The 13,295-nt window shown below is 36.7% G+C and overlaps 6 protein-coding genes across 6 annotated transcripts; 2 read left to right on the forward strand and 4 right to left on the reverse strand.

Moving 5' to 3' along the window:
* Window positions 1–583: 583 nt before the first annotated feature.
* On the reverse strand, window positions 584–2,779 carry RO3G_08391 (uncharacterized protein; the record flags this gene model as incomplete). Its single annotated transcript, XM_067662981.1, has 6 exons — window positions 584–692; window positions 750–1,385; window positions 1,567–1,595; window positions 1,655–1,812; window positions 1,987–2,031; window positions 2,212–2,779. The coding sequence occupies 6 exons, from the start codon at window positions 2,777–2,779 to the stop codon at window positions 584–586; spliced, it is 1,545 nt and encodes a 514-aa protein (XP_067519082.1).
* A 1,159-nt stretch (window positions 2,780–3,938) lies between these two features.
* Window positions 3,939–4,259, reverse strand: RO3G_08392 (uncharacterized protein; the record flags this gene model as incomplete). Its single annotated transcript, XM_067662982.1, has 1 exon — window positions 3,939–4,259. The coding sequence occupies one exon, from the start codon at window positions 4,257–4,259 to the stop codon at window positions 3,939–3,941; it is 321 nt and encodes a 106-aa protein (XP_067519083.1).
* Window positions 4,260–7,403: 3,144 nt separating this feature from the next.
* Window positions 7,404–9,547, reverse strand: RO3G_08393 (uncharacterized protein; the record flags this gene model as incomplete). Its single annotated transcript, XM_067662983.1, has 3 exons — window positions 7,404–8,294; window positions 8,360–8,985; window positions 9,121–9,547. 3 exons carry the CDS (start codon window positions 9,545–9,547, stop codon window positions 7,404–7,406), a joined length of 1,944 nt encoding a protein of 647 aa, XP_067519084.1.
* Window positions 9,548–10,067: 520 nt separating this feature from the next.
* Window positions 10,068–10,445, reverse strand: RO3G_08394 (uncharacterized protein; the record flags this gene model as incomplete). Its single annotated transcript, XM_067662984.1, has 1 exon — window positions 10,068–10,445. One exon carries the CDS (start codon window positions 10,443–10,445, stop codon window positions 10,068–10,070), a length of 378 nt encoding a protein of 125 aa, XP_067519085.1.
* A 343-nt stretch (window positions 10,446–10,788) lies between these two features.
* Window positions 10,789–11,058, forward strand: RO3G_08395 (uncharacterized protein; the record flags this gene model as incomplete). The annotated part of the gene is made up of 3 exons (XM_067662985.1): window positions 10,789–10,817; window positions 10,851–10,857; window positions 10,909–11,058. The coding sequence occupies 3 exons, from the start codon at window positions 10,789–10,791 to the stop codon at window positions 11,056–11,058; spliced, it is 186 nt and encodes a 61-aa protein (XP_067519086.1).
* Window positions 11,059–11,287: 229 nt separating this feature from the next.
* On the forward strand, window positions 11,288–13,212 carry RO3G_08396 (uncharacterized protein; the record flags this gene model as incomplete). The annotated part of the gene is made up of 4 exons (XM_067662986.1): window positions 11,288–11,581; window positions 11,643–12,711; window positions 12,751–13,069; window positions 13,206–13,212. The coding sequence occupies 4 exons, from the start codon at window positions 11,288–11,290 to the stop codon at window positions 13,210–13,212; spliced, it is 1,689 nt and encodes a 562-aa protein (XP_067519087.1).
* Window positions 13,213–13,295: the final 83 nt, after the last annotated feature.

The raw sequence follows: 13,295 nt of genomic DNA on the forward strand, positions 1-13,295 counted from the left end.
CATAATTTGATTAATAAATGGCATTTTGAGCAATAGTTTTGGCATTGTTTGCGAAGGAATTGTCTGAGCCTAAGTGGTGCTTTGAATAACAGTTTGCACACTAATCATTTCTCACTAGGCTACTTAAAATTGGGTAAATCATACAGCCTTGCAGAGGATTTTAAAAGTAGTACATAAAAGGACGGAGAAGCAATAATCGACCGTCATTTGGGTCAAATAGAACAGAATAGGAGAACTGTAGGGGTATAAGCTAATGTGTCGCTTCCTGAGTATTTCAAAACATTACCTTCAGTTTTTTACAAGATGTCTTGAACAACGATAATGAAACACACGTTAGCTTACACATAATTTCCTTCTCTTTATTTTTCTCTTTATTTTTCTCTTTTCTTTTTTTTAAAAAAAAAAAGATATTTTTAAGTCCATTAGCTAAAAGGACACTTGCCATAACGCTTAATGAATCTAGGACACACATTCTATGCATTCATTGTTACAATAAGCTAGATGACGTTTATCAGCAAGATGTAAAAAACTGTGATCATAGATTTACATCAGTATACAAAACGATCAAAATGACTGTTGTCTTTTAATATCTATTGTTATTCTTTATTTTTATAAAACTAAAATCAGCCGGTTGTGCTGGTTCTTTTTTGTTATTGGGTTTGTATTTGATTTCTGATATGATTGGAATATGACTATAATAAAACAATATGAAAAGATGGATCTTCATTCACAGATACTTGTATACTTACTCTGATGGGAAATGTGCGTTGGGGAAACCTATAACTTTTGAAAGATATTCTTTATCAATAGGTCCCAACACAGAAGCCACTTCTAGCGTGTTTGCTGAACACCAAATATAATCTAAAATACCTTTGAACCCAGGTATGAAATTAGTAAATGCAAATTCTGGAACAGATGCATATGAGTTTTTAAGCGCATAGCGATGGGATAACCCTTTAGTGGTATATGATCCATAAGAGTAACTGCCAAAATCAGCATGATCTTGCGCAATTAATCCCTTAGACAAGAACTCACAGACGCCTGATTCAGGTACAGAATTGAAATCACCACAGATCACAATAGGTAACTTGGCGCAAGAATCATAAGTAATTGTTCCTGCATTCAGATGTTTGTTTGCAAACTTTTCTAGCTCTTCCATCATCACACCAGTTTGAACAAGTTTTACGTCAGCACAAAGAAGGTCCCAATGAATATGTGTATTAGCCACCAAAACCCTTTGATGGGTTATCTGATCTTCCAACATGACAAATATCGCAATGTTATCCTTGTTCATCACTCGGTTATAAATGTCTGCAGATTTAAAGTCAGATCGTTGAAGAGCCTTTTGGTTGTACTCGATCAATTCATGCTCAATTAAAGCAAATCTATATTACCTTTTTTTAGATTATGACTTGATATATTGTACTCTGATTAAGCTACCTAGATGCTCTATAAAAGGTAGCACACCCGTCCACTTTGCATCTTTCTTTCTCGGTCATTGTTTTTGCCCTGGTTTTTGGAAAGAATATACTGTCATAGCCTGCCCTTGTAAAATGATCCTTGAACTGATTTTCATATGCTGCCATTTCAACTTCCTGCATAGAAATAATTAGAATTTGGCCGTTATATTGTGTCCTTATATTCCTCTCCTTACTTGAAGACAAATAATATCAGTATTATAGTTGGATATATCTGTTAGAATTAATTCTCTGCGGTAATCCCAGTTTAATGCCCAAGACGGAGTATAACCATACGCTTGGCTTGTTGCATATTTCTGGCACAGAATATTGTAACACAAAACAGTAAACCTATCTATTTTATGTTGATTAATTTGTTGATCCATCTTTCTATCGAATTGATTTAAACCTGAATCGTCACTATTGTCTATATCATCCTCTAAGCTAATCCATTCTCTTTGAGGAGGTGGTATACCCACTTGACAATTCTTATAAGTTTTTTGTTCCTTTTTATTATTTTCTTGTGTACCTGGTGCACTTTCTCTAAGTGACATAATAACACCTTGTGTTCCATCTTTAATTAAAATGCTTTTGATATCTGCATGAATTGGGTTCCCTTCAAGTCCCAACGTCTCAAGCTGATACAAATTCCCAAATTCATAAGGTAAAGTCAATAGGTTATTATCAAACGCCAATAATTCGCACAGGTTAATTAGCATTCCAAGCTCGGGTGGAAACATAGTCAACTTATTACCAGAGACATCTAGGATTTTCAGTTGCGTTAACTGTGCCAAGGACGGCATCAGATATGTCAAATTATTATGGTTGATGTAAAGCGCCGTCATGAATTTATAATTACAAATCGCAGGCGAAATATGCTTGAGTCCTATACCACCCATATCTAAAGAAGTCCACATCTGGTTTTCCACTGCTGTCTCTTTGGTTTTATATTCTCCATGCCTGTCGCCAAACTTGTTTGGATTGTTGGGATCAATGATAGTCACAGCTGAGGAAGCAGTCGTACTGCGAGCTACAGCTGCTGCTGTACGAGCATGGTGGTGAGGTGATGACGACTGCCGAGAGATTTGAGCGCATGTCAATTGGTGAGTCAGATGCGGCGTACTGATATCAGTAGACGTTCCATCCAAGACAGGCTGAGCTTGTGGATGGAGTGGAAAACGAGTACCAAAAGAGCCCGTGTTGCCGTTGCTGCTAATAGGTGTTGCAGGCATGCCAAATACTGGTACCGAGTAATTAGCAATAGAAGGTGATGTTCCAGGAGATGCAGCAAATGCAGCAGCAGTTCCTCCAGAGTTAAACATTTGCTGAATCGAATGGCTAAAATAGTTGCTGTTATTTAACGTTCCGTTTTCCTTTTCTTTATTGAAAGACATGATAGACGAAAAGAGCATAAAAAATGTCGATACACATAAAAAAGAGTCTAAAAAAATACTATGTACACCCTGTATGTATTTCTGGTAAACCAGAACATACATTACATATATCCTTTATAGTATAGTTCAACTTTGTTCACTCCTTTAATTTCACTAGCCTTGTAATCCTTTTCTCTGTCTATTCTTTACTTTTATCGTATTTTTTTTTTTTGTTACAGTGTTGACGGTTCCAATTGGAAGATTTAAAAATAGTATACTAAGCGGTGTAGGGGCATAGTTCCCTAGTTAAGTGGTAAAGTTCTTTTTTCTGGATTGGTATCATATCCCAATGTACTTAAACATGATTCATATTCAATTTATAAGAAATCAGAGTAGTAAATGCTTTACAAGGATCTATTACAGTCCTTTCCCTATTATTCGATCATAATCAGTTCTGTTCCTTTAGCTCAATACAGGTTGCTTTAATATAGTTCTTCATGCAATAACACATAAATGAAAAATAGATCAACTTAGTAGATATAAACAGTCCTCTTGCATAACCAGGAAAAACCTTCATATCAAAATTTATTTATACTAGATCTACAACTATGATTAATTAGAGTATCTTGAAAAGGATTTAATTGAATCTTTATGAACATGATATGAATACTAGATACAGTGATATTAAATAAAAATATAACTTTTTTTCAGTCTCGTTGAATTTTATAGTATTTTTGTTTTTACAAGATAACACAACCTTGATGTAGTACACGACATTGATTGTTTTATTTGTAAGTGACCATTAATGTTGATCCGGATCCGATTACCAAAGAAGAGCCCAATAAGAAATTTTACCAAGACCAAAGGAAAACTGAATTTCAGTATGGCATCTCGTAAATAAGAAGAATGTACTCGGTCGTATGCTTTCTCATGATCCAAGAGAAGTGCAATGTCGTTTTGATTACACCACAGAACATGCTCTATAACCATGTTGAGGACCAGCCCATTTTCAGCAATAAAACGATTTGGCATAAAACTCCTTTGACAACGATTGATGGTGGAAGAGATCATTTGCCTTATTTTAGAATTGATGATTCAGGTGTAAATTTTAGCGTCGCAGTTGATCAAAGAAATTAGTAGACTTTTTTACTAGCAATCTTACCCTCAATCCTTGCCAAGAAGCAGGGAATGTGTGTGAACTGAGCGCTTGATCGTATGCCTCCAACGACAGGTCTTGCAAAGGAGGATACTGAAATAGTTGAGATAGGAAAGCATAGCCGAAACCATCTTCCTCAGAGCTGCTGATTTTATTTTCTACTCGAGCTGTCTCATGAATGATTTCGTCAATGGAGATCAGCTCCAGAAGGTGGTCTGTGCGATCGTCAGTAAATTGAGGCAAACCTTGAACGTCAGCAAGTGATTGCTCCATTTGATGATCATTGATCGGGTCAGTGGTAAATAGAGACTGATAAAACTGTTAGGAAATGGGAAGTATCCGATCAATACTCCCTGCTGGCTTTGTAGAAATATTTGGCCGTGAAGTGGTGATGTGCTGCTCGACGAAACATTGACGATAAAGATTCTTCAAATACTTAATTATATCTCACCTGCTTCCTGCAAACGGACGTTAGCCTTTAGGGCAAGGACTTTCAGAAGCTCTTGTTGTGACGACGCTATTTGCTGATTTAAAATAGTTCAATTTTGTAAATGAGCATTCACAGGAGGGTTGCTACGCAAAACCCTACTCCAGTCACTCTATAGTTGCTATATAATCTTTTTGCTCCAATTGATGTAATCGACCGCAAAAGTACATGCTACTTTTTTTAACTTGTGTCTTGACAGAGCCCCATTTCTTTTGAGCATTTCATCCAGAATATATTTTCAGTAGGATATCATCTAGAAGTTGTCGGAGGTACTGTTGGTGAACAGGCTTGCGAGCAAAAAGTAGATTTCCCCAGCCACAAACCAGGACCTGAGGTCGAGAGACCAAAGCAGCAGATAACCGAGAACAATGAGTGACCAGCTCATGATGCATCCAGCTTATGTAAGCTGCTATCGGTAACTTGAGTACGAAATGCTTGATTGACAAAGATATAGTCAATTACAGAATAAGTAGTGTCTTTTCTCCTAAAAGTAGAAAGCTCATGAAGGTTATAGTTCATCAATACGTTACAAAAATGATTGTCCAAAAAAGAGATCCACTGAAGTGATGTTTATGATGACAAATAAGGACGTGAATAAGAGTAGATGAAATCCCCAGTAATGGAAAGACGATCGAGGTTGCTGTCCAGATCTTGATTGTGTAATAATTCAAGAACATGATCAAAGAACTGTTGCCGTTGCTGACCGGAAGCGGCGGGTCATAGAGTACAAGCAATCAAAAAGGTGCAAAAGGCATTGTAAGGATGCTTGACTTTTGTATGGATTATCCGATCGCTTTCAGAGACCAACTTATCAGAGAATATAAAGGTAGAACTGAAAGAGACAATACTACAGTGACGAGTGCACAAACAATGGAGGGCTTGAAATTGAGTATTGATCATAGAAAGTATATTATCTGAAATATATACTTCTTGAAATGTCATAATGTCAAATTTTAAGAAGCTTAAGTATCATATAGATCGGAATTGTTTTTTTTTTTTTTTTTTTTTTTTTTTTTTTTTTTTTTTTTTTTTTTTTTTTTTTTTTGGCTTTTGGGTGAAGTCCAAATTCGATTTGATCAAAATTATACAACAGAAGTAGTTCTTTAGGCACTGAAGAAAACCGCATCGGAGGAGAGATTAGTTTCATAAGGTAAAATATCAAATTTGAATAATGGAAATGCTTGTGTTTGATTTATTATTACATTATGATACTTTTACTGTTAAGTTGATGTTGGACAATTCTCTTTTAATGTGAAACAAGAGATAAATATAGTTTTAAGGAGGACTTGAACAAGAGCTGGTTTTAATGATCAAATTCCTTGGATACAGTTATATTTAAGCAGATGTTTTTCTTCTGCAAACATTGGAAAAGTTATATAAGAACTTCGATGTATAGAGTATACTTTTTTGAGCATAAGCTTGCCATTCTTAAAGCTTTCTCTCATTTGTCATACGAGCGTTTTAATCACGATTGCTTTTATGCAGAAAAGAACGTGAATATACAATGAGCGACATTAAACGACCCGTCGTAAAATACCGTCACTATCAGACAAATAAATTTTAATTTTGCTTCTGGGTGATCAACCTTGCTTGATCCTTTTCTTACCTCTAGAACAACTGCGTAGCTGCCATTCTCCTCTTCAAATCTGGAGGGAGAAGTTAATATAATATATTTTTCAGCTTCAATGTTGCTGATTTTATGTGATTTGAATGCTGGTAACGGAACGCCAAACAAAATAGTACTAAGACCTACGATACCGATTGCCAACGCTGACAGAGAATCTCTCGACTTGGTAGCACATTTGGACAGAACTGAAACACACAGCGGGTTTGTACAGTAGATGCTGCCTTTGACCTTCCTTGAAAAAACCTCTCCGTTTTTCGTTACTGATATACGGGGATGCGTCAGTCGTCGAAAGCAAAAAATACAAGCCTTGGAAGTCAAGTTCTCATTGGTAACGCAAACGTTTGCTGCTTCGGAGTGGATGGCCTCTTTTCACCGTCCACCGTATCTTTTAAATCCTTTGATGCGGGAACCGACTCCGGCTCCTCTGTCTCCAATGAACATGACCAATTTCTTCTTTGTTGAAGGATTATCTATTAAAGCACGTTAGAACTCAATTATCTTCCATCATCCTGAGAAGTTACTACCAGAAGTTTGAGACAGTGCCTTTCGTTCCTTTGTGCATATTCTATGAGTGAATCTATGCTTCTGAATCTCACGATGTCGGCGTTCATTCATTCCGTTGCCAGTGTTATAGAAGTCACGCAGTTTTTTGCGATGTTCAACATGCGCGTCAAAGTTATGTTTGAATTGTTCAACTGACACATTTGAAGTTGATGTCACTTTCTGAGAAAGACTATTTTCAATCAGTTGTACCTCCTTTCCCTTTCTAGTGAGCTTCTTTCCTGTTTGGCGCTTGACCCTTTGTTTGAATGCACCACAGTCAAAATCTATCTCGCTAGCTGATATGGTGGTTGCCTTTGGGGTCTTCAAATATTTCTGAAGTTCAATGTTTTGTACCACTGGAGCTGCTTTATTGTCATCATCCAAAACAGAATAGTAATTGTGTAGCTTGAGCTGAAATGAAAATCTTTTCAAAGAAAAAGGGACAGCTGCTGTCATATTCACAAGTCCATTATCTGTGCCGCAAAATGTAAAATCTTCAAAATCACGAGGCACACATGCTTCACTGTGGACTAGACCACGCGAATCTTTTTTCAATTCCTTTTTCGTTGTAGGTGGTGCGCTTGCAGTGTCAACGATATGGATTCTTGAATTATGTCTGATAGCCATTCGCTGGTAGTACAACACTTGCTTCTTTTCCATCAATTGGTCTTCAATGTCGTTGATTTTAAGATAAGTTTTATCCCAAATGTCTCTTTTCTTCGATCCTCTGGTACAAAGTTTGTTTATCCACTTTGTTGTGTCATTCTTTTCGCAATGCCTTTATTTTATTGATTGTGTCCTGTTCTTTTTGACACTTCAATGCTTTTTCTCTTTCCTGACCAAGTGACCTGACTTCTTTTTCAAGTTTGGCTGTCTCGGCTTTCAAATCCTCCAATGGCTTTTGTCCTTCTCGAAGAACGTTGGGATCTCTCAAAATCCTTTTCAAGTAGGACATCTTCTGAGGTTTAACCGGAGGCGCATTTGTCTTCTTTACTCCAAGAATTCGTACCACTTTCAATTTGGGAAGGACTGACATTCGTTGACCAAATTTCAAACCACTGGATTCACATGTAAGTCGGACCTTCCCCATATCAAACAAAGAGTTGAAGACAGCATCTTTATTCCGACGTGCAGTTTCGACTGAAGACAGAGGCTCCTCGTTGTAACCGTAGATTGTAAGCTCCGTTGACATACCTTCAACTTGTCCTTGATTACCATCAGTTTTACTTTTCATAATTTGAAAGAGTGACGGAGCATCAATGTTCAAGGCGTTGACATGAGCAGATGACATTGCAGGACATAATTTTCGGGTGAACTTCGAGTACTCAGCATAATGAAGAACGTCATTCACAAATATACAGAATAGCAATTGGTAAGACAATATATGGTATTTTGATCTAACAGGTACAAATTTGTTCAGAGTGTTGATGATGAGCAAACAGACAGAAACTTCTTTGCGCGTAGCATCAGGAAACTCATCGTTCACATCTTTTTCAGTTACAAGATCCTTTGAGAATATCAAATGCTTTGCACCGCTTTTTAATTGACTAATTCTTCCTCTTGACAAGCCATCGCAGGGTGTGGTTTCTTTCTTGGTCGTTGTAGTACTCTCAACAGATTTTTCTCTACTTGACGAGCTGGCATCCTGTTTCTATAGAAATATTTGAACAAAATCAGTAAGAATCTCAGCTATTGTGTTCAAAAAGTTTGACATACTTGAGCGAACTTTTCTTCTAAACTTCTGATTCTAGTTTCGGCCATTTTAACCGCTCTGATCCGTTTCAGAAGAAGGCAAGAACCTGCCTCAGCCTCTCTCACTTTTTCCTTATATCTTGCGAGCTTCTTCTTTTCAGCGCTAAGAATGTAGTGACCATAGTTTTTTGAGGGTCGCTTTTCTTCTGATTTTCGTGAGATATAGTTCAGAATATTTTGTCTTCGTTGTAATCCCCTCTTTGGTGCCAGATGCAGACGTAGTAGAGTAACCTGCAGCTTGTCCAGTAATTTATTGATCATAGTTTTATCCGCCCACATGTTTTTGAAATTTGTCATATATATTTGCAGAGCCAAAGACATCAGACTTGAGGGCACATTTTCAACAGGGAAAGTTTCCTTCTTTATATCCTCAGCGTCCATCAATTTGAACAAGGCAGTTTGTATTGGATGCGCATTTAATGTTTGATCTTGACTTCCACGATTATTAAAATATTTAGTACTTATCAGAGAAAAATGCTGTCCTTGGAACAATTGGCTGAAATCAGCGTCGAAGGCAGGAGAGTCCCTGACATCCATTGCAAGTGGTGTGATTGTATATTTCAGTGAATCTGTATGAAATTCGCTTGGTACTATCGTAGTCATATCAAATCCATTAACCTTTCGTGTGTTTATGACGTCTCCGTCCAGAAAGAATTGATTGGTTATTAAACAGATTATCATCATTTGAATTAAGGAAGAAAATTACAGTATGTAGTCTGTTGAACCAATCATAGCACGCTGTAATTCTTTCATGATCAAATCTTTTATAGATGGATCCAGGTCTTCTCTGATCAACCTGTTAATTGACGCTGTGCAAGTACGATATGAATTTTCATCTACGGCAGGACAGTCTGCATCAGGTACTGAATCACAATCAGTATCATTGGATTCGAGCTGTGCAGATTTGGCGAGGTTTATTTCTTCATTTTTGAAAGTGTCAAATTTTTTGACAACAAATTCTTGCCACTCTATTTCATTCTTTTTACCAACACGATTATCCATGAATGATCGCATTTGTCGCAATATAAGATCTGCTTGGCTAGGCTCATTGTAAGTAGATTCAGCTAGTTTGGCAGCTCCAGTAATGATACCCCTGAGAAGTTTTTTAGCCGTTGATAATTTTTGCTTCAAGGCTACAAGTTGTTCGTTCATCTTTTTGTTATTTTTGCACACGACGGTACGAATGCTCTCCTTTAATTTGTTTTCCATCGACAAAAAGAAGAAAGCATCTAGCTCTATATCAGAAAACTGAATGCGTTTGTGCTTGTTATCGCTGGTCCCTTCTCCAGGACTCGACGACCGAGGGCGTTTTGAGTTTACCACCAAGAAGAAAACATCGCTCAGAGTGGAAGTTCCCACAAAACGAGAGGATTGCTTAGCTTTCGTTCTGTTCATCGTATAACCTGTAACTACTAATTTAAACCCAGAGACATATATTACTTGGAGTGATCTGTTTTACTTTGACTGCAATGGATATCTTCAGAATTGATGAATGTGTGATATCAACTACAAGGCTAATCAATATATAAAATAAAAAAAAGATAGAAAGAAAAATGATTAAGTATTCAGACGAACGTTGTTAAATAAATTTGAAAGACTTGAAAAATCAAATTTACATGAAAATTGGAAAAAAAATTGATCTTTATGAAAAACGAACAACACATTTTAGTCTTTATAAAATATGAATAACAATAATAAAAAAAGCAGAGAAAGACGATGTATTTTGAGATTGTTTAGATGGAAAGGCTTGGGAGGATACACCAATACCACTTAAGGAAGAAAAGCAATCACGTTTGACTTTACTTAGAAGTTGGTCTAAATTTTCGACATCTCCTTTAACTTCATTGAGTTTTCTTTTTACGATTGAATTATACATTGATAAATACTTTTCAGTATCTTCAACATATTCTTCGCAACAAAGAGTAGCAGAACTAGAGTTATCATTATCGATAGAAGTATTGATAGCATCATCAACGTGTTCTTCAATCCAACGCTTTACCTCGGCAGATAGACGAGATTGTACAATATCTTTAACATCATTGGGAGTCATGATTAGCGTGTTTCCAAACATAATCCACAGAGATGGAGTTATCAGTCAGGAAGTATTTGTTCAATTTAGCCGTGCAGTTCACCTTCATAGAGATGCGGATTCTTTTAGCAGACGAGAGAGTCATTTTCAGCAGGTTCTTTTTTAACACTTTTATTTTTTACCAGCATGGTCACAAACATAGAAAGTAGATTTAACAGGAAGAGGTTTAACCCAACAACCAGGTTGAGATGCAACATTACGATACCAATTGGTATACTATATCTCTTTTTGAAGTGAGAGCTTAACGCATTCCTCTGCATAGTCAGGAACAGTACGATAAGTGAAAGCAGATTGAATGTTAAACATGATAATGAAATATACGATGGTATTAAAGTAATGAATATAACTAACCTTTTTATTATGGAGGGGGGATGTACGTAAAAATATGAAAAATAAAAAATAAAATACCCTGTCAGTGGTTTAGTTGTCATCACTAAAGGAAATCGTGTGCAAGATCAAGTCTGGTATCCGTATGCATACATTGGGTAAAATGAAAGACGTCATGAAGAGATCTGTTGCCAACATCAGTGACGTTGATGAGAGCTCTGCTTCTCTTCCTCCTAGACAAAGATAACTTTTTTTTCATATAATATTATTAAAATAAAACTTCAAAAATTTCATCTCTCAAGTGTCAAGTAGAATATCTTTATGTTTTTTTTTCTGTCTTTTCATTTTTTCCCTGTCACAAGCATTTACCGTTGGTCATTTAGATTTATCCCATATGCAATCAATGCAGTCGGAGTATACAGTATTTAAATTTATGAAAAAAGCAAGTGAAATGCTATTCAGTTACTTAATTTAAGATGGAAGATGCCAGAGAAGCTGCAATAAGCAAACTATCCGAATTACTTAAACATCCAGATGATCTCAACTCAAAATTAGCACCACTAATCCGAAAATTGACCAAAGAAAAAGCAACTATTGATGCACAGCTCAATACTGGCGTTCAATCTCAACTTGACCACGTCCAGGAAGGCCTAGAAACACTTACAATTTCAAGTCGAAATATAAATCGAGTTAAAGAAAATATGCGATGTATTGATGAACTTTGTTATGGTGCACAATCCATGATTACAGATTTTCCTCGCATTAATGAGGTAAGTATTTGAAGTGTTTTTACAGTCATCATTATACATTGACCTTTTCAACATGTCATAGATCTCTCAAGTACATCAAAACTTTGTAGCGACAGAAGCCAAAATTAGAGCCTTTCAAAAGCTATATCAGCAATTAGATGATTTAGAAGATGCGTTCGCTCCTATGAAAAATGATATCTTTTCTCCTCATGATGCTCTTCTTCATGTCCATTACCACCTGTACAAGCTTGAGGAATTCCGAGATATTACAATGCATCAAGCCAGAGATTCACCACACGATGTGCTTATTACACTCAAAACCTATTTTCGTAGAGTAGATGTCCTTTCAGACGATTTTACACAGCATCTTTGGCGTCTAGCCAAAAACCTGATACCCTTAATTGACAATGGATGTGGATCCACCATCGTCAAACTAATCAAAATCATTGAATGCGAAGAAGCAGCTGATGAAAAGGCAGTAGCAGCAAAACAAGCACAATCAAGCCATCAAGACTTGCAAAACCACAAAAAATGGCGACTGGCAGAGGGCAACCCGCGTACAATTAAATCCTATCGAGTTGAGTTCTTCGAACAGTTACATCAATCACTACTAGAGCATTTTGAAAATGTTTTTCGGCCTTATAGGGAAACCGAGGATTGGCAAGGTGCCTTGGATGCTACAGAATTTATATTTGAAGAGCTGGAACTTGTATATGACGAGATTGTGCCAAAGTTTCCAAAAAAATATAAAATTTTCCCTTATTTTGTGCTTGAATATCACCGACACACATATGACCTACTCAATGATATGGTTCAGCAAGACTTAGACGCAGGCACCATCTTACGCCTGCTAAAATTTGTCAGAGATTATTATGCAACAATGAGCACACGTTTGGGCGTTACAGAAGAGCTTTTGGAACCTCAGCTTCTGGATGGTCAAGAACAAACTTTAGTAGGAGAATATTTGAAATTAGTGCGTCAAAAGCTGGTCGAGTGGACATCCAATCTGATGTCTTCTGAATCTCGTGAATTTGTAACTAGAGATAATTCACCAGAGATGTCACCAGATGGTCAATTTGGTTTAAAGGGTGCCGTAGATTTATTTCAAATTATTAATCAGCAAATCGATGTGGCAGCTGAAGCCAATCAGGGTAAATTGCTCTATCTAGTGGTGAATGAATGTTATAAAGTGATGAAAGATTCGCAAAGTTTCTGGAAAAAATTGTTGGCATCCGAACTACAAAAGCAATTGGAGCAACCAGGGGATGGCTTTATTGAATATGTAATGGCTCTCGCAAATGACCAACTCAAATGCTCCGATTTTGTTAATGATATCTTGGTACGTGTACCACCTATTGTGGATGCCAGTTACAAATCACAAGTAGAGGAAAAATTATCAACGACTATTGATGGCTACTTGCAGATTGCAGCAAGTGCACGCGAGGCATTACTCGAAATCACATTTAATGACATCAAGCCAGTCTTTAATGAGTTGTTTACTACAAGCTGGTATGAACAACCCCTAGTACCTTCTATTATTGAAACATTTAAAGACTATTGCAACGATTTTGCTCATTTAAATCCATTTATATTTGACAAACTGATTTACGATATACTGGACCGATTTTTAATTATTTATTTGGAGGGCATGAGACACAAGAATGCCAAGTTTTTGATGAATACTTGTCTGGAGCGCATCGAGAACGATGTACGTATCTCATTTGGCTTTTTTGCA

This window comes from Rhizopus delemar, genomic scaffold (genome assembly GCF_000149305.1).
Source record: "Rhizopus delemar RA 99-880 supercont3.6 genomic scaffold, whole genome shotgun sequence".
Lineage (NCBI taxonomy): Eukaryota > Fungi > Mucoromycota > Mucoromycetes > Mucorales > Rhizopodaceae > Rhizopus > Rhizopus delemar.